At 28.7% G+C, this 24046-nt stretch overlaps 1 protein-coding gene across 14 annotated transcripts; it reads left to right on the forward strand.

The window, feature by feature from the left end:
* Positions 1-3155: 3155 nt before the first annotated feature.
* On the forward strand, positions 3156-7075 carry LOC111309266 (uncharacterized). 14 transcript variants are annotated; one of them, XR_016331078.1, is made up of 5 exons: positions 3216-3572; positions 4672-4731; positions 4874-4927; positions 5480-5577; positions 5837-6329. XR_016331078.1 is itself a non-coding variant. In XM_022908282.2 (3 exons), the coding sequence occupies exons 1-3, from the start codon at positions 3478-3480 to the stop codon at positions 6561-6563; spliced, it is 327 nt and encodes a 108-aa protein (XP_022764017.1). In that variant the 5' UTR covers positions 3217-3477; the 3' UTR covers positions 6564-7051. The 14 variants fall into 14 exon arrangements, 1 of the variants encoding a protein (XP_022764017.1); XR_016331080.1 differs by adding an exon at positions 6430-6890 and having other exon boundaries at positions 3221-3572; positions 4672-4927; positions 5837-6211; XR_016331082.1 differs by lacking the exon at positions 5837-6329 and adding an exon at positions 6430-7075 and having other exon boundaries at positions 4672-4927.
* The last annotated feature ends 16971 nt before the right edge of the window (positions 7076-24046 follow it).

A 24046-nucleotide genomic window follows, 5' to 3' on the forward strand; every position in this document is an offset into this window, starting at 1 on the left:
AATTCTAACCATCATAATTTGTTTAAGATTTTTTCACATGAATAACTTAGAAATTAATTGTTTAAGAAAAAGAAAACTCAATAAAAGAGATGGATTTTTATTAATCCATAAAAATCTGTATGTTTAGAATTATTTTCATTTATTTATATTTTTAAAAATTAATTTTAATTAGAAAATTTAAGAATCTAAATATGTATTAGTAAATAAAATTAATTATAAACTTATATTAGTATTTTCTTACAAATTTAACAAGCTCTATTAATATAAACATAATTTCTCCAATTATATTTGTTTTTTCATGAACATGTTTTTCTTTTTTTTCTCAAATTTATGAAATAATAATAAAATATAAAAAAAATAAGGTTCCAGCATACATTAAAAAAATAAAGGATATAAGAACATAAAATAAACAGCGAAACTGGTTTAGGTGTGATAAAAAAATTAAATATTAATACAACTTGTCAAGTTTATAATATATTTTTTGAAAATTGAAGAAAACAATAATGACATATATGTCATTTTATATTTAAAAAAATTTTATTTATTTCCTTTTCTTAACTTTTTCTACATTGGAATAATTAGCAAGTGCAGTATCTAAGGAAAAGGAGGCAGGCGCAATCCCCCTTCCTCTTCTTTATTTTAAAATGAATAATATCAAAACAGAATAAAGGTTGCACCTTTTCTTCGACTTTCCTTTCCTTTCCCTCTCTCCCGACTCAATCCAAACATAGACATAAAGTTTTGTTTTATAACCCAAAATGAAAAGATAAAACTTTTTATATTTCAATTTACCAATGTTAAAGAGTGAAGGCGGACATGTCAATTTCCATTCACCGAACACTAAGCCTTAGCATTAAACCTTAGTGACGCCTCAATATCTTGGATGCCAAAAAAATGATAATCTTTATGCTTAAAGTCATAGAGTTTGAAAGCTACAAATTTATCTTAAATATCAATTTTATATATACCCAATGAAAAATTTTACATTTTACCCAAGTAAGGATGGAATTGAATATTATATTAATGAAATAAGAATAAAGATAGAGATGGAAATAAGTGTGATTTAAATTTTTTTTTATTAATTATGGGATAAAGATAGATAATATAGTATTCATTCTAACCTGTATTCATATATTTTATATATTTAGTAAAATAAAATTTTACTTAAAAAATATAAATTATTATTTTAAATTAATTAAAAATAATATATTTTTATATAAAAAATATATTAATATATATTTATAAAAATATTACATAAATATGTAAGATAAAAATACAAAAATAAATTTTATTTTTATTTTAAAAAAACATCGAGTACGAAAATTATTTATATTTACGAGATGTAGACAAAAATAAATTTAAAATATTTGTTAAGTATAAATATATGGATGAGAATGAGAATAAGGAATACTTTACTCACCTCATATCTTATCCATTGGCAACCTTAAAAGTATCCATGAGCACCTCTTTTTTATTTTTTTTGTTTTTTTAAATGTTTTTTTATTTTTTTTTGTTTTTTGCTTTATTTTTATTAGATTTTTTTTCATTTTCCTTTCTGTTGTTTTTTATTTTTGTATTGTTTATTTAATTTATTTTTATTTTTTAATCATTTTTATAATAAATTATATGAAAAAATTAATAAAAATAAAAATAACAAAATAATCATACCAACGGATTTCGAGTTACTTCTATCAAATATGTTTATTCTTAAAATTTTGAGATCAAGTTGAGCATTTTTTTTTTTAAATAAGGGTTGGGTTAGAAATAGATTTATTATTTAATTTTTTATATAAATATTATATTAATAAAATTATTATTTTAATTTAATAAATTTATGCTCATCTGACTTTAATTTTTAAAAAAATTTTTTAATCAGATAAATTTTATTAGCAAAAAAGTCAATCAAAATATAGATGATAAAATAACTCATATTTAATGAGTTTAACGTGTTTTTTTTTTTTTTTTGTTAAAGTTCGGGATCAAATTGAACTTTCTTTTAAAATTGGTTTTAGGTTGGATATTGGTTTGAGATGTCAGATCATTATCTCCTTCCTTCTAGCCTTTCCTTTCTCTTTCTACCTACTGTGTTTTTGTCAAAAATCTCATGAAGAGAAAGGATTGAAGAAACCCTTGATGTAATGGATTGAACTGAGAGATAAGGTTGATGTTTTATTCTCAAGGAAATTTATCAAACAATGAAGATTTATGAGATATTATATATCCTAGGCATTCCCTTTTCCGGTTTCAAATGGTATCTAAATATTTGTTGAAATTTCTTGTTGATTAAAACTTAGATCCGAGAACTCAACTATCCATTACCTTTGTTTTAAAGAGAAGTATTTTATTAAGGAATTATGGAGTGTTTTTAAAATTAGAGAGTTTATTTGGAAATAGAAGTTGAGTTTTGTGGCTGAATGAGAGGCTAAAAATACTAATTCTTTAATAGTAATTTCAGAGTTAGAGCAAGAAGAAGTGCCATCTTGGGGCTTGTTGATAATGGTATGGCGATCTCAGAGCATAAAACCGTTAAGGCATTGGATTCCGATTTCACCAAAGAACACTTTGCAGCTGATTGGTGGCATAAGCAGGTGGTAACTAACTTGAAAGCCAGATTGTTGTCTGTGCGTGAAGATGGTGATTTGGAGATTCTCTTTGCTATGGAAGAACTCAAAGTTGCTATTTGGGATGGTGAAGGTCCAAAAGTGCCTGACCTTTTAACTTCAATTTTTATAGAAGAACTTGGGGAGTTTTGAAGGTTTATCTCCTAGATTGCTTAATGAAATTTCATAAAACTGATTCCAGAAGATTTAGCAAAAGCAAGAGTCGATATTAGAGTTGAGATGTTCATGGCTTGGTGGTTAACAGTTCTCGTTTGCAAGTTTGTTTCTGATTTTGCTTGGTAATGTCCAATCTCTGTATTTTCTCTGTGTTTCCTTGTTGATGGTTGAGAATCTCTCCGAGGCATTGGCCTCCTGTTGTGATTTTTCTTTTTATTCATTATTAAAATCCTAACTCTGCAAAAAAAAAAAATCAATATTTTTTTTAATTTTTATATAAATTAATAATGATAAAGATGATGTGGCATGTTAACATGTCTAAAACACCTTAATTTGGAAAATAAGATTAAAATTATCCTATTTTAAGAATAAAATTTTTTAATATTTTCGTTTGAGAAAAAACTCCACATCAATTATTTATTTATTTATTCATTAAAATTTTGTCCTTTTCCCTTGCAACATACCTAGCCAGCCATTATAACTGATTTTCCGTTCTTTCTTCTTTTCTTTTCGTGTCAAATACCTAATCTTTATTCACGTGTTTTGCCATCACCTCTAGTTATCTGCTTAGGACTCTGAAGTGAACCGATCACCTCTACCAAATACTCAACCCATTTGCTACCCGTTAAAAACGAGTACCTTTTACAGATGATTTAACCCTCTCTTCTGCTCCAAAGAAAAATCAAGGAAGGTTTCTAAAATGGGAAGTAGAGGTTCTTCATTTCAAGCCGACGCCGATCGTCGATACAATTACCATGCTTACCAGCTTTTACCATTATTGCTAATAAATGGGAGGTAGGCGATGGTTCTCTTTTGTTCTTTATTCTCTTTGTTTATTCCTTCTTTTCGTTCTTTCTTTTCTTATTTTTATTTCTCACCCACCAGAGATTCATTCGATAATAATAATAATAATAATAATAAGATCCTCGATTATTGTCAGAGGCCTATCAAGTCTCTCATTTTTCCCATCATCCTCCATTTTTTCTCATCAGATTTTTTATTTAATTAATTTGCTACATTTCCTTATTTACTTTCTGAATTTAAAGTGTTTAAAGCATTTTTGTATTAGTTTCCCTTCCTGTTTGAATAGTTTTTAATTTAGATTATAAATTTGGAACATATCATTGGGTTTGGAATTCTTTGGTTAGTTTGAAGTGGGTTTTTTTGTTTATTTAAATTAAGCTTTAAAAAAATGTGAAGTTTCTAGTTTTTAAGAACGGTGTAGCTACACTTATAGTTATGAAATAATGCATGTGGTTGATTAGTGAAGTGGCTTAAGATGTTGAAGTAAAGCTAAAATAGAAAAAAAAAAAAATCTGTTATGAAAATAAATGTTGGGAGGATAAAATTAGGAACCTAAAAGTTAGGAACTAGATTTTATGGAGATTAATATAACCTTGTGTTAGTTATGAGTTTGGTTGTTGGCTCTTGATTATGATTAGTTCTTATGTATGAGAGTTTTCATTGAAATGTTTTGGTTTGGATGGGCAGAATAACAAATATATTTTTTTGGGGAGGTAGTTTAGTTTAGTGATTTTTTTTTTTTTTTTTTTTTTTTTTTTTTTTTCCTATGGAAGAGAAGTCTACTTTGGTCTTTACCTTTTTTATTGAGACTTGGCCTTGCTGGAAAGATTAGGGATAGAATATATGATGTGAGCATGTGAAGTCTTAAATTAAATGTATGTGAATTAGTCAATCTCCTATTTAAATTATTTGAATTTTATAGATTTTATGTTGATGATTTCAAAAGTTTGAAATCCTGATCTTTAGTAATTTTGAGTTAAAAAAATGATCTTAAATCCTTATTGTAATTGCTTTCAATTAGTAACTACTCTAATTTTCACTTTACTATTATATGATAATTTGTTATTTATTAATTTTTTTTTCTATTCAGGTGGTAAAGTTTCCACTCAGGTTGAATCCAGCAGAAATCAAAGTAAAAATTAAACTAAATGTTAGATATTACTCTATTGCATCATAAATTTTAATTGATAAATAAAAATCCACTTCATTCTTATAACGCAAAGTTTTCCAATAAAGCAACAATAATGGATATTGATCCTTCTATTGAATGGTTCTATACTGCTTGCAATTAGTGCTTGAGAACTTCGCCAGGTGGTGGATCATGGAGAAAAAATATCTTAGTTCATGTAAACTCCTAGCAAATCTATCTACTCGAAACACACATTATTAATTTTACTCATTAGTTTTAACTGTCTTTAGACATTTATGATAGATTTTTTATGAGAGTTGATATCATCAGTTGATTTTTATGAATTAAAAAAAAAATTGAAAAGTGAATATATGAGATGATTCAACAAAAGATATTCCATATCATTATTTATCGTGATTGTGTGAAGATCTGTTGAATATGTATTCAATCCAAACTATTCTACTATATCTTTCCCTTAAACTAAATTTAGCTCTTATGCTCCTTCAATGTCTTAGGATTTTAACTCTTGATTGTATTGTTTCCTTTTGTTGTCACAAATTTTGTACAAACATGGTTAGCTTTTCTATGTTTTCTATTGCTAATTATATATTTATTTCTTTTTGAGTATTTTATTATACCTGCTTTGACTATTTAAAAAAAAACTGCACCTACAGTATAGGGCGGTTATAACACTAGTAATAATAATAAGTAGAGGGAAAGAAAACTGGAGATATTTGCTTATTGATTCCTTTTGAAATTTCAATGATAGCTACTTCAAGGTGCTTCAAGCTTCTTCTTTAATGCAGAGGCTCTTCCAATTTCTATTCCTGTTCAATTCGGGTAACAATAGTGCATTATTTTCACCATGTAAGTCAAAATGCATCCTTTTTCGTTTAAATGCCAGCAAATACTTATGTTTTACCTTTCAGGTAGAAACTGCACATAAGGCAAGAATTGGATTTTTTTTTTCTTTTTTTTTGAAACAGAAGCTGCTTTCCTAGAAATTAGTTTGTTATTCGATTTAAGATGTGGGTTGAGAAATTAAACATGTGATTTTGGATTGATTAAAATCTTATATTTTAGTATATTTTTAGCGTGTAATTGATGGTCATGCTTCTACTTCCAGAATTATTTCACGTCCATCCCAGTTGGATTCCCTTGCATATGCCCTATTGTGAATAAAATCATCGGAAATCCGGATGAAGAGGAAGTGAGAGATGAAGTCTTGAATCAAATTCTCAATACCTATGAATACATGCCAAAGTTGAGCGGGGAAAGTGTAGTGCTTATGTTCATAAGCTGTGCAAAGCTGGAAATCTTTCTATGGCTATTAGATAACTGCAATCTTTGTGAGATCAAATATCTTTATCCCCAATGCATATGATACCCTTTTGGCTGCAGCTGCTGAAACGAATGAGATTGACCTTTTGTTTCAGATAGTCAAAGATGTATTGGTGTTTCGTGGACCCTTGAGCTCAGCATGTTATCTTTACTTTGCAAGGTCTTTTGCTAATACTAATGACCATACAACATTGATTAGATATGTCAAACAAGTACCATTGTTAGCTTTCACGAGCAGCACGATAGTTATAAACCAGATCATCTTTGCTTTCGCTGAATGTAGGAAGATAAAAAAGGCTGTTTTGATATTTAATTAGATTAATAGTTTCAGATTCAAGCCTAAAGTGATAACATATAATACTATTTTGAATATCTTAGGTCATGCTAGTCAGGTGGGTGAAATGGTCCATGAGTTTGGCTCCATGAAGGAAGCTGACCTTGTTCCAGAATTCATTACTTATGATACATTACCAAACAATTTAAGGAAGGTTGGGAGGTTGGATATTGGTTAGTGTTTTTCAAAGAAATGAGTGATAGTGGAGTTGAGCTAGATTTGCTTACTTATAGAGCAATGTTGAGACTTTTGGCCGATCAGGGAACACTGAGGAAGCATTAAGTCTCTTTAATGAGATGAAGCAGAGGAAGATCCGTCCATCAATCTACATATATCGGTCCCTAATTGACATTTTGAAGGTAGGGAAGGTGGATTTAGGAAGTCTTTTCAGAGGAGATGAATTCATTTCTTTAAGACTTAGCTGGTCTAGAGGATTTTAATCGAAAACGTTGGTAGTTCCATAATTGGTTCGGGAATTGAAGTTTCGAAGAATTTTTTAATGTCATCTTGAGTACTTCAATTTGGCTCTAATCAGAATAGGGATGTGTTATGGATGTTCCTTCATGCATTGCTACTGATATTGCTTTGTGTATTATGTTATCCACCTTTTCTTTTTGTACCTTTGTTTAATGATATGTGGTTACTGTAAATATTTGATTATGGTTAGTAATATTTTATTCTTTTAAATTTTTTGTCAGAACAAGTAATAAAATTGTTTCGGTGAAAGTTATTTTACAAAATAGCTATTTTCATAGAATAGCTATTCATGGAATAATTATTCAAGAGACAATTCTTTCATGGAACAACACCAATACATTTATTGAAAACTCTTTCACCAAAAGTTACTTCACTAAGACTTATTTCACAAAAAACGTTTTACTGAATGAAAAAATGAAAATAACTCTGAAATATGATAAAATTTTGGGGTTAATTTCACTATTAAGATGCTTTAGAATATTTGACTTGATGAATCAAATATGAATATAGTTAAGAAGTCTCATTTTAACCATTTTTTGAAGTATGAGTGCTTCTCTCTTTCAGGACAAACATGAACCTCTATGTTTGTAGACATTAATTATTATTATTATTATTATTATTATTATTATTATTATTATTATCATTTTTTTTTCTTTTTTTCTCTCTTCCTTTTTTTTTTTTTCTAATTTATTCTCTGCCAAAGGTCTTGGTGCATTAAATGCATCCTTCTCAAAAGTCCAAAATTCTAGCCATTGCCAGCTATCGGTAACCACCTAATACCCTTGTCTAACTTAGCAACGAGGAATCTTGTTATCGAAAAATCGTTTACGTTGAAAAAGTAATAAAATTTTTGAAAATCTAGAATATTAATCCCATAAATTTTGGGATTTGCATCCTAAAAAAGTCTTATAAATAGAGCTATCTTTTTGCACAAAAAAAAAGGAACCCACACACAGAAATGAAGAAAAAAATCCACAAAAAAGGGGAAAACCTTGACAAAAAAAAATAGAAAAGAAAAAACCTTGCAAAAAAAAAAGTTTTGCCAAAAAAAAAAATCTTTCTGTTAAAACCCAAATAGAAAAATGCAATCCCTCTAGTGAAAGAACCCATCATTGGCCTACAAAAAAAATCAATAGAACAAAAAAAAAGGTTTTTGAATCGAAAGGTTTCAAGACAAATTTAAAGAGATTGGAATGCTTTCGGTAAAAAGGGGGTCAGATCTGGAGAGAGGAGGTTGAAGAGAGACCTTGGGTGTTTTTCTAGGCTTTTCTAGCAACCAACATGGTGGATAGCGAACACTAATGGTGAGGAGCACGATAGTTTTCGTGGTGGATGACGATCGACCTTGGGGACTATTGAAAGAAAAAAGGAAAGAGCTTTTAGAGTTTTTTTTCTTTTTTTTTGAAAAAAGGAGAAAATTGAAGTAAGACAAAAGTTCATATATAAGCAAACAAGGATCAAAATGACGTTGCTTAGGCCTAAAGGGATTTGCGCATCGACTCGACGATCTGACTTAAGGTCCGCACAACTAACCCACAACCCAGCTCCCTTTTGACCTCTAATCGGTCTAGTTGAACTGGCTTAGACCAACATTGATAGGTTCAGTTCAAGTAAACAAATTTTTTTGAATTTTCTTATTTATTTATTTTTTATATATTTTTTTATCATTAATATTTGTACATGTTAAAATGTTTAAGTTTGCTAAAATAATTTTTTGTTATTTTTATGATAATAATTAGTAAAAAAATGAAAACAATAAAAATAATAATGAAATATGTAGTTAAATTTTTGGATAATTTCATTAAATTTTAAAATAAATCTTACAAAATAATGATAAAAAAATTAATAATTAATGACTATGATACCAATAATAAAAAAATGATTTCTAACATTTGATAAATTTTTAATTAAAAATAAAAAATAGTAAAAATAACCAAAAAATAATTAAAATAAACAATAAAAAATTAGTAAAAATGTAAGAAAAAAGAATTTTTATCTGATGATGAAATTCAAAAGTATTTTAAGTAATGATACTACGAAATCTGTAGGTGAGAAAAAATTTTTTAAATACTACCAATGTATTAGAATATTTATAAAAAATTTTAAATACAATAAAAAATTTTCTTTTTTGCTATTAAATAAAATAAAAAATTAACTAATTTATTAAAATAAACTAGCAAAAAGTGAGGAAAAAGGAAATTTTATTTGATGATGAGATTTTAAAAGTATTTCGAGAAATGATGCTTTATGAAATCTCTAGGTGAGAAGATTTTTTATAAAATATTAACAATATATTAGAGTATTTATAGAAAATTTACAATATGATAAAAATTCTTCTTTTCTTCAAAAAAATCTAATAAAAAAACCAATAAAATTTTTAAAAATAAAATAAAATGTGTGCATCAAAATGTTGTCATTTGCATTGCATACATGTGTTTATTTTTACAAAAAGTAAATATGAACCCCTGATGATAAAATTTTAAGGTATTTCAAAAAACGATGCCTAAAAAATCTCTAGGTGAAAAAGAGTTCTTGTAATGTTACCAATGTATTAAACATTTTAAGAATTATTTCAATAAAAAGGTTTTAATTTATTTTTCTCGAATAAAAATGGAACAATAAATATGAAATAAAGATAAAAGGAAAAAAATAAAATTTCAATAAATAAAAAAGTCAAGGAAATTACTTTTTAAACATCGAAACTAAGATTGTTTTTGTCAAGATTAATGGATAATATGTAATTAATTAGTACTATTTTAAACGGGTGCTGTAGGGGTGTTAATCATTTCTCATACGTAACCGACTCTTGAACCCAAACTGATTGCCAATTACAGACCCTAAAATTATCTTTTTAATAAATTTTAAGATTTATTAAAAAAATAAATTTTAATAGGCGATCAATCGTACCTAGCTAAAAAAAATTAATGGCGAGTCTTTTTATTTATTTTAATTTCAAATTCATCGAACGACTTCAAAATCGTTACAATAGCTTGACGACTCCATTGAAGACGTCATTTTTTTAAAAGTCAAGCTAAAATTAACTACGTATCATCTTCAATTTTTCTTTAAATAGTCTTAATTGATATTTAATTTTAAGTTCTTAAATTTTGATTCCTTTTCAATGAAAAAAAAATCAAAAACAAAAAATAAAAAGAAAATTTCACACGCATTTTGTTTACTATGACTTTTATCTGTATATATTTTTCTTAATAAATTAAGAAACATTTGCACATATGATGACATGATGCACTTCATGCATGAGCTTTATACCTAGGTTTCGTCATTTAAAAGAGGAAGTAAAATATTTATGCTCTCGTGAGGTGATAACCTTTACAATGACAAGCGAAATACTTTCATTCAAATTGAACCCTTTTCGTTTGTAGCCTATAATGGGTGAAGATTGGGGTGCCTTGCTAATTTAGCATGGATGATAGTGAGGAATAATTTAGGAACCTCTAGATGTATGTCCAAACCAAACATATAATAAGCCTAAAAAGCTAGCCTTAGGTAGAGATTCGCCCACCTTTTTGTAAAAAAACCTAAGTCTAAAACGTGTAGGAATAAAAGTTGTGTATAATAAAAAACAAAAAAAAATGAAAAAATCTCACAATTTTTTTTTCTTCATCTTAAGGCACATCCTCACATGAACTCAATTTCATTTTTCTTCTTCTTCCTTTTACATAAAACATATCATATAGTTCTACATCGAGATATTTACTCTAAGATATCTTTCTCCAGATAAGTTCTTTATGGATCCCTTAGAGCTACATATTTGCTCATCCTTCATCAATGTCCTATATGAATCATATAATAAAGTATATGTTTGATAAAAAAAAGCCTAACAAAAAATTAAAGACTATTTACCTACTGGTTATGTGTTTAAATTACCTGAGAAAGTGATTTGGATATCACATAAAATAATTTAGAAGACTTAGTCATCATCTGGGCTCAGTTAAGTGAAGAAAAACAAGAAAGCTTTTGCAAGAAGTACGAAAAAATTACATCCCTTATTCTGATAGTGATCGAGGAATAGTTGGTTAAGACAGCTATATAGTTTTGAGACCCATCCTATAGATGCTTCACTTTTAATTGAAAAGATTTGGTGCTAATCATTGAGGAGTACTCTATGTTGCTCTGGATAGAACTGTAGTATCTAGATAAAAGTGTTTACCTGATAGCTAAAATCAAGTTATCGTAAAAAATTGGCCAAGCTTATTTAGGATAAAGTAGAAATCACAGATTTCTTCGCAAAGCCAAAAGGTGAACATCTCGATATTTGTCGGGACTTTCTTCAAAATTTTATTTGAGTGCATTGAGATGAAAATCAAGGCATGGCTATGTTTGCTTTGGCATTGTATGGAATTGTAATCTTCCCAAAGACGTTAGGTTACATCGAGATAATTATTGTGGACTTTTTCGAGCAAATTGAAATGCAAACAATTAATCCTACATAAGTAGTCCTAGCCGAAACCATTAGGTCATTGAATTTCTGTTGACGGAGTAAATAATAATGGTGTATATGGTGTGTACCACTATTACATGTGTGCGTTAAAAGTCATTTCAAGTGTGGAAAAAATGTATTCTCAAAGTCGTATTTTTAAAAAAAGGCACCAATTGAAGAGTTTTATTCTTACGAAGGCTTACTGGGGATGAAATAGAATGGATGGCATTATGGATGCCCCATGTGCACATGTTGTATTAAGGAAGAAATAAACCATGAATACTACTATTAGGACTATGGAGGTGTGGTAAGTTACGCTCCATTGATGGTACTTAGGCAATTTAATGCAAAGCAGTTTGTTCCTACCACTCATGGCCAGGTTCAAATAGAATTCACCTACGAGAAATTCATTCCACCAAAAACGTCAGAGCAACTGATCCAAGCATGGAAGAAAACACGAAGAATGATATTAGGGCCTCTTTTCGACAAAGTCATTCATAATTACCAAATTTGGAAAGCGAAACAACTTAGAAACATAGTGCTCCATCCTAATGATGGCTTATATCTATCAGCTAACTTTTTGATAAAAGTGTAATTATCAAAAGTTGAGCTTATCAAAAAAGAATTAGAAGTTGAAAAGAAAAAATAAGAAAAGAAAATTTGAGACTTAGTGAGAAGATAGGACAGTTGAAATACAAAGCAAAAGTATAAGGGAACATATTGAAAAAGGTCATAAACGAACAGGATATGGCTAACAATGATTCGAAAGATCTGCATAAAAAAAATAAAAGATTACGAGTCTAATTCAAGACTAGAAAATTCACTAAGTTTTACTTTAGTTGGCAATATGAAATGGATGAGCACTGAGAGAAAATGAACCACTGGAAAGGCAAAGCTCAAGAAAAGCAAAAAAAGATCACTAGAATTTCTCAAAAATGTTAGAACTGGAAGGGATTATACACTATAGCTTTAGCAAGAGTGATCGAATGTTAAAAAGAAAAGGAAAGGTTGAAGGCTTGCTCGTAAAATAGAGAAAAAAGCATATTAAAGTACTAAACGAAAAAAAATTGCTTCACCAAGTGATCCAAAGGTTGGAGTTGCAACTATAAGACCACATAAACCATATTTCAACAATAATAATGATTGACAGAAAAGGGAAAAAGGTTGGATCTTCACATGTGATTCAAAAAGAGATGCCTGTATGAGATAGAGAGCATAAAGTTTAGGGAGGCAACAATACATAAAGTACCTAACCAGTCAAGTTTGCAAGGCAATGAAGAAAGCATGAGAAATGATTGAAAAGGTAAAAGTATTAAGACGAAAGTCAATCTCATAGAAGAATATGGATAGCGTTTAGTAAACTTTTTAGATAAAGCCAATGATCATTATAAGTAAGTCAAATGCTTTTATAGATATAATTGTAGAATTATAAATCTTATCTAACAAAAGTTTTATGGAATCAATGAAAATTTTTAGTATTGAAATTCATCTATGAGCAAATATCTCTCACTTACATTCATGCATCACGTGCACCATTTTTAATAATCATATTCTTTTTAAAAAAATAAAAAAAAAGAAGTGAAAAATAAAATTTTCAACATATGGTATTCTTATTTTTGAAAACTTATGATAATAAAGGTTCAAGAATAGCTTACCCACTAAAAATTTTAACTTAGCCTACTCGTTATTCATACATCACCAAAGCTTAAAAAAGAATCATAGAACAAGAATAAGCCAATCAATTTGAAAAGATTGAGAAAGCTCAATAAGAACTAAAAGAGAATCTTAGTAAGATAATGGACATGCTCAAGAATCTTGACAAAGAAAAAATGATGGAAGGTAATCCTAGCTTTCAAGAACAATCGTCAAACACGGTGGATCATATATACTCTCCAGGGTTTGAACCACGATCGATCCAACCTTCTTAAGGAGTAAGAGTTCAAATTTCTACTCTTGAAGGATATTCTTATCCTTATCCAAGAATGACATCCACACCTACCTAGGATAATTTTAAAATTTTGCTAATCCCGTAATGATAGAAAAATCATCCAAGCCAATCTTAATTTTAAACTTGAATGATCCCAAGAGGAGAGAAAAGATAAGGATTAAGACATTTGAGAAAGTGAAAGATACCAGTGCCTAGCAAAAGATGAAATTATTAGAAAAAAGATTTAGGGCCATAGAGGGAATGAATTTTTATGGGTCCATGGACGCAGTCGAGCTTTGTTTGATTTCAGACGTAGTCATTCCACCTAAATTTAAAGTCTTTGTATTTAAAATATATGATGGCATAAAATACCTAATGACTCATGTCACCATGTATTATCATAAAATGGTGACGTATGTTCATGACAAAAAGCTACTAATACATATATTTTAGGATAGCCTTATGGGTTCTACAAGCATATAGGACTTGTATTCATTCTTGGAAAAAGCTCACAAAGGCATTCTTTCACAATACTGGTATGTCATAGATTTGGCCCCAGATTATTTTTCTCCATAGAGCATAGAAAAAAAGTAATAAAAAACTTTAAGGAGTATGCACAAAGATGGAGAGATGTAGCTGTATAAATCTAACTTCTTTTCATTGAGAAAGAAACAACTATCCTATTTGTGAACACCTTAAAAGTGTGTTACTATGAAAGACTGATAGGCAATATAACTAAGAACTTAACAGATATGTGATATCATGAGAGATTATTGAAAACGTCATAAACAATGAAAAGCTCAATGCAAGAGAGATAAGTAGAGCAAAGAAAAAAAAAGCTCCCTAGAAGAAAAAATAAAGCCCAAGTAGTGAACTATGTGGGACAACAGTTCAAGGGTTTCACTCAATACCCTGCACTAGTGTACCAAACTTGTTAACCTCTTATAATTAAATTTTATATCCATCTCTCATCCATATCAATCGTATTAATTGGTACAATAACCAACTTATCCATCTCATTTTCAATCATCTTTTTGGACATCTACTTATGCATATTGTCATCTCTATGCACCCATCAAACTAGAATGGAGACCCAACCCAAGTAATGGTCTAAAAGCCCTAAGAAATACTTAAGAAAAAACTACTTTTGACCTTATCCCTATGACATAGATAGATCTGTGAACCTTTGAAACTCTATTTCCTAAATGGTATGAATGCACATTATAATTATCATTATGGAAACCTAGGTCATTCTACTGAGAACTATACTGTTTTGAAGCATAAAGTACAATGGTTGATTAACGAAGAGAAGCTAAACTTTAATACCATCCAAAGAGGCAATTCAAATGTTAATGAAAACCCTCTGCCAAATCATACTAGATCATCAATTAATGCTTTGATTGATAGGTAAACATGTTTTATGAAAAAGGGGATAAATGAAGTTAAAACTTTGATGGCTAAGGTGTTTAAAGCGTTAGTCATGGTTGATATGTTGAAGTCAATAGAGCCTTACAAATGCTCCGAAACAATTAACTCAATCGAAAGCTATGACTATCATAGAGGTGTTTGGGGGCATTCTATTGAGAATTATGATCAATTCTGTTAAAAGGTACAAAAATTAATGGATATGGGTCAAATAAAGTTTTATGAAGAAAAAAAAGTTTTGATAAAAGCTAAAATGTCTACCATTGATTCAAAGAATAGGTTTGTGCATAAACTAGTAATTATCTATTATGTGAAAAATCGATCACAAGGCAAGAAAAGCCCATCTTTCGACTAGTAGTGACAATTAAAGTCTCTAACCCTTTTTCATACTAGAATGACCAAGTAATACCATGAAAGTATAATTGTGATGTCGTAGTAAATTCAGATGCTATAAACATAATGGACATAGGAAATATGACCCAGAGTGGGTGATGTTACACTCCAAAAATGCTCAAGAAAGCTAGAAAAAAAATAAAGGTTGGGAAAAAATAAAAAAGTCAAAGTAATCCTGTAGCAGTATCTGATAAAGAATGTCAAAAGTTAGTCTCTGAGAATGAAGCTTGTGAATTTTTAAAACTAATAAAAATGATGAGTATAGTGTGGTAAAACAGTTGAACAAGATACTAGCTAGAATTTCACTATTGCCATTATTACTAAGCTTAGAGTCACACCATAACACTTTATTGAAGGTGCTGAATTAAACATATATATCCCACAATGTATCTATTGAGTACGTAAAATAGCATGTTGGTAATCTGTCAATCTCAAACTACATCTTTTTTAGTGATGAAGAGATTCTTTCTAAAAATTGAAGAAGTACTAAGGTTCTCTACATTATTGTAAAATGCAAGAGTTACATAATGGTTAAAGTTTTAATCGACAATGGCTCATTAATCAATGTTATATGCATGACTACTTTGGTACAAACTACCTATTGATGTATCTTACATAAAGCCTAATCATATGGTATGTCGAGCTTTCAATGAGGCTCAAAAAGAGGTACTGAAATATATAAAAATGTCATTGTATATTAGGTCTTGCACTTTCAATATAGAATTTCAAGTTATGGATATATCTCCCTTATACAGTTACTTGTTAGGTAGGTCATGGATTTATATGGTAAGTGCTATTTCATCCTCATTACACTAAAAAGTTGATTCATTGTTGATAAAAAGCTTACATGTATGGCAAAAGAAGAAGATTTACTGTAACCTAGCTGATAAATATTTTTTGTCTAAAAGCAACAGATGAAGCCTTGGAGTGCTCTTATAGATCTTTTGAGAATGTAATATATATGGCTAAATGATTTAAATTATATTTATCACACTTGTCTATGACTATTAAAATGGTCGTTAAGCAGCTTACTGAAATAAGATGGCAATCAAGAGTCGAACTTGGAAAAAATCTACAAAGAATCATAAAGTCACCAACAATATATGATAAGAAAGGTAGGTTCAGCTTGGGTTAGAAATTGACATGAGGAGACAGAATGAAAATCATGAATGAGAAAAATGAAAAGAGAATGGCTACTTATAGGGGATATAAGCTAGAGTCAGAGCCAATGGTCATTTCTTACCTCTATGATTTTTTTCATTTGGGTGGTTGTATTTACCCAAATTCATTTGAATCTCTAAGTGCGAAGTTGATTGAAGGTTTTTTTAAGCTGGCTATTCAAATGATGGATGAAAAAAAAAAGAGTCAAGATGAAGAGCTGTTTATGTATCATTGCCTTTCAAATTTCAAGCTAGATAATTAAAAAGTCATAGAGCTGCCTTTTGTCTTTAAAATTTTTGAAAAGTAATGTGCTGTGAAACTTTAAATCTCTAATTAATCTCTATGAACCTTAGAAGATATTTTATAATGTATTTATCATTTTAATAAAAAATTAAGAAGATACATATGCATTTCTTTTATTTTCACTTTTATTCATTCGATCCATTTCTTTTTTCATTCTGCCTTAATCATTTTTTTGTCATTCCACTTTTATGTGCCAATATTCTTTTTATCTCACCCGTTGTAAGGTTTTAAATAATAAACATAAAGATAATCATGACGATATTCTTGGATTCAATTTTGAAAACATAATTCATGTTGACAAACTTGATAATGAAAAAAATTTAGATAATTACACATTGCCTCTTGATTTGTTGAAATTAACAGAACACGAAGATAAGCCGATTTAGCCCTACAAGGAAATTACTAAATTAATGAATTTGGAGGATGATAAAAATAGAAAATAGGTTAAAATTAGCATGTCTCTTTCACCAGCTGATAGGCAAAGGCTAGAAAAGTTGCTTTAAGAATACATGGATGTGTTCATATGTTCTTACCAAGATATATCAAGACTTAGTACTGATATTGAGAGCACAAATGACCTTTGAAATTGGAATGCAAGCTATTACAACAAAAGTAAGGTGTATGAGCCAGAGATACTGCTAAAAATTAAAGAAAAGGTGAAAAAACAATTAGATGTTGGATTTTTGGAGGTATAAAATATCCTGAATGGATAACCAATATAGTGTCTATTCTCATAAAAGATAAAAAAGTAAAAATATGTGTTGATTATCGAGATCTGAACAAGGTGAGTCTTAAGGATAATTTTTTTTTACCCCATATTGATACCCTAGTGGATAACATTGCTAGGCATTCCACATTTTCCTTTATGCATAGCTTTCAGGCTATAATCAGATTAAGATGGCTTGAGATGATATGAAGAAAACAACATTTTGTAACTGTGTAGGGGACATTTTGTTACAAAGTCATGCCTTTTAGGTGGAAAAATGCTAATGCTACTTATCAAAGAGCAATGATGACTTTTTTTCATGACATGATGCATAAAGAAATATAAGTATATGTGAATAATATGATTGCAAAATCTCGTGAATGAAAAGATCATATAGTCAATCTCAGAAAGTTGTTTGATAGGTTAAAAAGATTTCAGTTGAAGTTAAACCCTACCAAGTGTAAATTCGATGGTAAATCAGAAAAATTGTTGGGCTTTATGATTAGTAAAAAAGGAATAGAAATGGATGTAGATAAAATATGTGCTATTCAAAACTTATCCCCTTCTCGAACCTCAAAAGAAATGTAAGGTTTATGAGGAGATTGAACTATGTTTCTCATTTCATCTTTCAACTTACCTACAAATCTAATCTCATTTTCAAGCTTTTTAGGAAACATGATCCAAGAGAATGGAATGATGAATGCCAAAAAGCTTTTGATAAAATCAAAGAATACTTGTTAAATCCACTTGTGTTGGTGCCATCAGTTCTAGGAAAGCCTTTGATTTTATAGTTAATAGTGCATGAAAATTCAATGGGATGTGTGTTGGGGTAAAAAGATGAAACCAACAAGAAATAATGAACAATCTACTACTTGAACAGAAAGTTCACTAATTATGAGTCAAAGTATTTGCCATTAGAGAAGATATGTTATGCACTGGCTTAGATAGCTTGAAGGTTCAAGCAATACATGTTTTATCACACTACTTGACTTATAGTAAAGTTAGATGCTATCAAGTATATCTTCAAAAAGCCTTCATTGACGGGAAGAATAGCACGATGGCAAGTTTTGCTTTCAGAATATAATATTATCTATGTAACTCAAAAAGTAATTAAAAAAAATACAATAGCAGAGTCTTTTACTGATCGTTCAGCCAAAGATTATGAACCAATAAAGCTAGATTTTTCTAATAAAAATGTGATAGTCATTAAAGAGAATGAACCTATTGGGAAGTCTTGAAAGATGTGTTTTGATGGAGTTACTAATGCTTTAGGTCATGATATTGGAGTAATTTTGATATCTCCCGATAGATACTATTAACCCATCATAGTTAGATTGAATTTCAACTACACAAATAATGTGGTTGAATACGAGGTTTGTATTATGGGTTTACAAGCAACAATTGAAAGAAAGATCAAAATATTAGATGTGTTTAGAGATTTAGCATTGGTCATCTATCAATTACGAGGTGAATGAAAAATGAAAGATTTGAAGTTGATCCAATACCATAAATACATTTTTGAGTTAGTCAAGAAATTTAAAAAAGTTCAATTTGAGCATCTATCTAGAAAGAAAAACTAGGTTGCTTATGCATTGACTACTTTGACTATAATGATCATAATAGATACAAATATCAAAATTCAACCCATCAAGCTAGATGTGAAAGATATACTAGCACATTAATTAGGAATCGAAGAAGAAGTTAATGGGAAGTCATGGTATCATGATATTATTCAATATATCAAAGGTCAGTAATACTCGGAGTATACAATAGAAAATGATAAAAGTATCATCAAAAGGCTGGCTATGAATTTTTTCCCTAATACAGATGTTTTTTATAAAAAAAAAGTCGACATCAAGTGCTTTTAAGATGTGTAGATGCAATTAAAGCAAAGAAAATTCTTGAAAAAATATATGATAAGGTTTGCTGGGCATATGCAAATGGTCATATGATGGCTAGACAAATTATAAGGACTAGCTATTATTGGTTGACAATATAGAGTGACTGTATTGATTATGCTAGAAGATACCATAAGTGTCAGATTTATCCTGATAAGATTCATTCTTATCCATTAACTTTACATGTTTTGGCTGTTCTATGGCCATTCTTTATGTGAGACATGGATGTCATCGGTTTGATCACTCCAAAAGCTTCAAACGAACACAGATTCATCTTTGTAATGATTAATTATTTTATGAAGTGAGTAAAAGTTGCATCATATGCTAGCATGACCTAATCAGTGGTATGCAAGTTCATAAAAAAGAGTTAATATGTAGATATGGGATTTCAAAGAAGATTATTTCTGATAATGTCAAAAAATTGAACAGTAAATAATGAATGAAGTGTGCACTCAGTTCAAGATCCATTATTGTAATTCGACACCATATTGTCCAAAAATGAATGGAGCAATAGAAGTTGTAAACAAGACTATTAAAAGGAACTTGAAAAAAATAACTAATACTTACAAGGATTAGCATGAGAAGTTGCATTTTACCTTACATACTTATAGAACATTAGTGAGAACCTTTACTAGGGCCACCCAATTTTCGTTGATATATGAAATGAAAGCTATGCTACCAGTTGAAGTAAAGATTTTTTCATTGAGAGTTTTGATGAAAGTAGAGCTATAGAAAGCAAATAGGTTAAGAATCATTATGAATAGTTAAACTTCATTGAAGAGAAGAGACTTACAGTACTTTACCATGGTTAACAGTATAAAAAAAAAGATGATAAGAGCACATGATAAGAAAATTCACCCTCATCATTTTTTATAAGAAAACTTAGTGTTGAAAAGGATTCTTTTGAGTCAACATCATAATCAAGCAAAATGGATACCAAATTAGAAAGGTTCGTATGTGGTGAAAAATGTCTTTTCCATTAGGCATTGATCTTGGTAAAAATGGATGGAAACGATTTGCCTATTCCTATAAACTCAAATGTTATAAAAAGATACTTTGCTTGAAAAATGAAATATCTAAGCTGAAAACTTCAAAAGACAGTTTAGATATAAAGAAGAGGTAGCATTATGAGATAACCTCACAACAAAAAGGCATATGTAACTTGATGAACTCTGAAGAATAAAGAATGTCATCTAATTGAGCTTTAGATAAAGAATTCGAGAATATTTTATTCATAATTATCTTGTAATCATTACTTGGGTACTTTTTTCCTACCCAAACACTTTTGTTGCCATACGTTTTATCGATTGGATTAAATATGCTTTCTTTGCTTTAGAAATAATGCCTATCTATTCCTTTATCTCATTTGCTATCCTTGTCCATCTTACAAGTGAATAGGAGAAATGTATGATGAATTTTATTTGTCTTAAACTTAAAAAGATGAAAAACTAACCAATAAATAAAAAATTCCAGCATTACTTTTTAAAGTTGATAAAAAAAATAGGTAGAAAATGACAAGAAAAGCATGATAAGACAGTGATATTATAGAAAGAGAAAAGGATATTGTTGAAGAAAATGTGATAATTAGATGTCAAGGATGAGTTGGTTTTATGACAATTGTTGAGAATTTTGATGACTAAAGTAGAAAAGATGAAATATTCTAAAAACCTTTTACCACAATTAGAAGTGAATAATTTGATTGCATTACATGCATTGTATTTAGTGCTTTTGGTACATGCATTCATGAAAGGTTAATATCATAAGTTGTAAAGATTTTTCATTCCCTAATGGAAAAGATATTTTTGGCCTTTATAAAAGGATAATGATCCAATATAAGATTTCAATCCTAAAAGATAAGGGAATTTGTTTTTTCAAAAATAAAATCTCAATTTTGAGAAAAGATAAAATTTTTAAAGTTGTTAAGCTTCTACTTAGAGGAGTATTTTAAAGACGAAAATTTTAAAGTTGTTGAGCCTCTTTTTAGAGAAACTTTTTCAAGATGAAATTTTTAAAGTTGTTGAACTTTTACTTAAAAGAGCTTTTTCAAGATGAAAATTTGAAAGTCATTGAGCCTCGTTGAACTTTTGCTTAAAGGAGCTTTTTCAAGATAAAATTTTTAAATTTGTTAAGCCTTTGCATATATGAGCTTTCATTATCAAGATTCGTAAGTCTTTCGGGCAAAATATTTTAAATTGTCAAAAGTTATGGAACATTTTCTTAATAGAGCTTTTTAAAATTGTCGAGCTTCTATTTATAAGGGCCTTTTAAATTTAAAAAAAAAAGTTGTCGAGCTTCTATTTAAAAGGGCCTTTAAATTTTTCAAAAAAGTTGTTAAACATATGTTTAGAGAAGTTTTTCAAATTATTAAAAATAAAATAGAATTTTTTTGTGCTTTATGTTTCGTTTTCAATGGTTGTCTGTTTGCTTTTGCCTTATTCTTGATTCTCAGAAATAGGCAAAAAAAGGCAGTTATAGATACCAAATTATTATTATTATTATTATTATTATTATTATTATTATTATATTTTCTTTCTTTTCTTTTTTTCTCTCTTCTTCTGTTCTCTTTTAGTTTATTCTATGCCAAAGGTCCTTATGCATTTAACACACCCCTCGCCAAAGCCTAAAATTCCAGCCACCTCCAGCTACCAGCAATCGCCTGACACCCCTACCTAATTTGGCAGCAAGGAATCCAACCACTAAAAATTTAGTGGCATTGAAAAAAACAATAAAACTTTTGAAAATCTGGGATTTCAATCCTAGAAAATCTAGGATTTAAATCCTATAAATAGAACTACCTTCCTGCAAACCAAAAAAAAAAAAGAAACCCATACACAAAAATGAAGAACCTACAAAAAAATGAGAAAACCCTGACAAAAAAAAACTAAAAAAAAATAAACCTTGCCCAAAAAAAATAAAAAAAAAAGGTTTTGCCAATCCCAAAAAAAAAATCTTTTTGTTAAAAACCAAACAAAACAAAACAAACTCTTCGGTGAGGGAATGCAACCAATTAAACAAAAAAAAAGATTTTTAAACTGAAAGGTGTTAAGACAAATTTAAAAAGATTAGGAAACTTTTGGTAAAAAAAGGGTCAAATCTAGAAATAGGAGGATGATGGGAGTGTTTAGATGTTTTTCTAGGCTTTTATGGTAGCTGGAACGATGATTGGCAAACACCTGCAGCGAGAAGCATGACTATCATCGCAGTGGATGATGACTAGGCCCAGGGACTGTTGAAGGAGAAAATGAAAGAGCTTTTTGGATTTTTTTTTAAAGAAAAGTGAAAAATAAAGTAAAATAAAAAAAAGCTTTACACATAAGCAATTGGGTATCAAAACGACGTCATTTAGGCATGGGAGGATCCGCATGTCCACTCGACGACTTGACTTGGGGTAACCTATGACCCGACTCCCCACTAACCTCTTACTGATCCAGTTGAATAGGCTCAGACCGACGTTGATCGGTTCGATTCAGGTAAAAAAAATTTTTTTTATTTTTTTATATTATTTTTGTTATTTTTAAATTTTATCATTAATATTTGTGTGTGTTAAAATGTTTAAGTTTGTTAGAATAAATTTTTGTTTTTTTTATGATAGTAATTAGTAAAAAATAAAAATAACAAAAAAAAATATATAGTTAAAATTTTTGATAATTTTGTTAAAATTTGAAATAAATCTTCCAAAATAATGATAAAAAATAATAATTGATAATTAATGACTATGATACCAATAATAAAAAATGGTTTCTAAACTTTGATAAATTTTTAATTAAAAACAAAAAATAGTAAAAATAACCAAAAAATAATTAATATAAATAATAAAAAATTAGTAAAATTGTAAGAAATGGAAATTTTTATCTAATAATGAGATTCAAAGATACTCCAAGTAATGATACCTACAAAATCTCTAAGTGAAAAGATTTTTTTTAAATACTATCAACAAATTGGAGTATTTATAAAAGTTTTCAATACACTAAAAAAATTTTTTTGTTATTAAATAAAGTAAAAATTAACTAATTTATTAAAATAAAATGATAAAAAGTGAGGAAAAAGAAAATTTTATATGATGATAGGATTCTAAAAGTATTCTAAGGAGTGATGCTTTATGAAATCTCGAAGTGAGAAATTTTTTTAAAATATTACCAATATATTAGAACATTTCTAGAAAATCTTCAATGTGATAAAAAAATTTTTTTATTCAAAAAAATTCTAATAAAAAACCAATAAAATTTTTAAAAGTAAAATAAAATGTGTGCATCAACATGTTGTCGTTTGCATTGCATACATGTGTTCATTTTATGAAAAGTAAATATGAACCTTTGATGTTAAGATTCTAAAGTATTTCGAGAAGTGATGTCTAAAAAATCTTTAGGTGAAAAAACGTTATTCTAATATTATCAATGTATTGAAACATTTTAAGAATTATTTTAATAAAAGAGTTCTAGTTTATTTTTCTTGACTAAAAATAGAACAATAAATATGGAATAAAGATAGAAGGAAAAAATAAATTTTCAATAAACAGAAAAAGTCAAGGAAATTACTTTTTAAACATTAAAACTAAGACTATTTTTATCAGAATTAATGGATAACATGTAATTAATTGGTACTATTTTAAATGGGAGCTATAGGAATGCTAACCTCACGCGTAACCGACTCTCGAACCTAAACTATTTCGCAGACCCTAAAATTATTTTTTTAATAAATTTTAAGATTTTATTAAAAAGATAAATTTTAATAAGTGACCAATCGCACCTAGCCAAAAAAGATTGGTGGTAACTTTGTATTTTTTTTTTTAATTTTTTAAATTCAAATTCATTAGGTGACTCCAAAACCATTATGACAATGTTCACTATGCCTATCACCAAAAGTTAGTTTAACTCTTATTAACCAATGCATTAACATTTTTTGTAACGACCAATTCTCTTATTATTCACCA

This window comes from Durio zibethinus, chromosome 2 (assembly GCF_047325235.1).
Source record: "Durio zibethinus cultivar Kanyao isolate XHJ-2024 chromosome 2, ASM4732523v1, whole genome shotgun sequence".
Classification (NCBI taxonomy): domain Eukaryota; kingdom Viridiplantae; phylum Streptophyta; class Magnoliopsida; order Malvales; family Malvaceae; genus Durio; species Durio zibethinus.